This window comes from Staurois parvus, unplaced genomic scaffold (genome assembly GCF_062004578.1).
Source record: "Staurois parvus isolate SC_StPar_1 unplaced genomic scaffold, SC_StPar_1.0 ptg000470l, whole genome shotgun sequence".
Lineage (NCBI taxonomy): Eukaryota > Metazoa > Chordata > Amphibia > Anura > Ranidae > Staurois > Staurois parvus.
The window spans coordinates 4,643,571-4,645,613 of NW_028318266.1; the positions used below are offsets into that span (position 1 = coordinate 4,643,571).

General features: G+C 46.0%; 1 protein-coding gene across 1 annotated transcript; it reads left to right on the forward strand.

The window, feature by feature from the left end:
• The first annotated feature begins 966 nt into the window (after nt 1–966).
• On the forward strand, nt 967–1,743 carry LOC149452610 (olfactory receptor 5V1-like). The gene has a single exon (XM_089689290.1). The coding sequence runs from the start codon at nt 967–969 to the stop codon at nt 1,741–1,743; it is 777 nt and encodes a 258-aa protein (XP_089545416.1).
• Nucleotides 1,744–2,043: the final 300 nt, after the last annotated feature.

Here is a 2,043-nt window from a genome sequence, read left to right on the forward strand (position 1 = left end):
TTAGGCTCCAGGATTACTAGGGGGATAGGGGGAGAGTGTGTCGGCCACCGGTAAACAGGTCGGCGTTGCTCTCTCACTGCAAAACGCCGGCCGGCCGCCTTCCCGATCTCTCAGTGGTGCCTTGCAGCCGGTCATGTGATCGCGCCGGCCCCTCTCGTCTCCCAGCGTCCAGGGACTCTCTCTTCACCAGTCTCCAGCCGCTCCTCTCTCTTCCCTCACCCGCATCAACCTCTCCTCCACCGGGAGCCGTCAGACCGGGTAAGTCCCCCACCGTAGGGCTCTAACATGCCCCAGGGGATAAGCTTGGAGGCCTGGGGAGGTCAGACAGCGGAGTTCCGTCCACGAGCTCCTACATTGAGGTCTCCCCTGCCGCCATGTTCAGGCCCCGCCCCTTATATGCAAAGAGACTTGTTCCATGAAATGAAATGTTGTTATTAGATCTGCTGGTTACCACCAAGGAACTAGTCGAGTAAATCAATTGGGATCCACCCACATCAGGGGCGAACTGACCATTTGGAAACTCGGGCACTGCCAGAGGGCCCGGGGTCAGTAGGGGGCCCCATGAGATTCCAGGGGTACCTTTTTCATAGGCTTTTTTGAGTTTGGGCAAGGACACAGGGGCCCCATGATCCCCAATTGCCCGGGGCCCCCATGAGTTGTCAGTCCGCCCCTGACCCTCATTATCATGATGTGCATGCTTCAGAATGAAAATGGAAGGAATGATTATTTAAAAATAATAATGAATCCATACTAATGTAACTGTAAACCTTCTGATTTTAGCATTCCATTAACGTTTTGATGGAGAGAAAGAACAATGTCACCACAGTCCTTGTTATTGGATTTCAGAATCTCCATAGTTACCAGTTTTTACTCTTCTGTGTGTTGCTTTTGGCTTTTTGTGTTTCGTTATGTGGGAATGCCTTAATTATCATTCTGGTGTCTTACAGCAAGACCCTCAAATCTCCCATGTACTTATTTCTCTTCCAGCTTTCACTATGTGACATCTTACTGAGCATTGACAGCGTTCCAAGCACACTTTATGTTGTCCTCAAGGAAGGAGGAACCATGTCTTTAGCAGGATGTGTCATTCAATTTATTTTCTTTGTTATTTCAGAAGGCTCAGAGTGTCTTCTTCTGACAGTGATGTCTTATGACCGATATTTGGCCATCTGTAATCCACTGCATTATGCTTCAATAATGGGCAGTGGGATTTGCCAGAAACTGTCCATATTGGCTTGGACACCAAGTTTTTTATATTCTCTTGTTTTATCTGTAAGTATAAGTAGCTTACATTTCTGTGGCCCAAACATCATAGACCATTTCTTCTGTGACCTTGCTCCTATATTGGATCTTTCATGTTCAGATGTCTCTTTTATTCAAATGGAAACCAAGTTGTTGACTGTCCCAGCAGTGGTATTCCCGTTCCTGGTCATTGGGATATCATACGTCTTTATTGTTAAATCCATTTTGAATATTTTATCGCTTTCAGGAAGACAAAAGGCCTTCTTCACCTGCAGCTCCCACCTGACTGCTGTGTGTCTTTATTATGGGACAGTGATAGTGGCATACATATTTCCAGCCTCACTGCACTCACTGACTATGAATAAAATTCTTACCATGATGTATGCTGTTGTGACACCATCCCTTAACCCCATCATATATAGCTTGAGGAACAAGGACATTTGGAAAGCATTAACAAATATTGTTAATAAATCAAAATGGCATTCAGGCATTCACTATTAATTCTCTTAAAGAAACTCTTTCATGAGCTGGATCAATGAGAAATAGGATCAAAATTAAGAAGAATTTCATTTATAGCAGTTTTTACATAGGAGCATTGGTTCATCTTGGACCAATGTAATTATTATTCACATGAGAGGGGGTTGGGATATGGATTCTGATAAGCCCCTCGCCCTCAGCCCCCCACAACCACCAGCCACACTTGTGGGTAAGAGGCCTTTGCCCCCATGTTGATGGGGACAAGGTGCTTTGGGGGGGCACCCCAAAGCACCTCCCAAATTGTAGGCATGTCACCTGGTATGG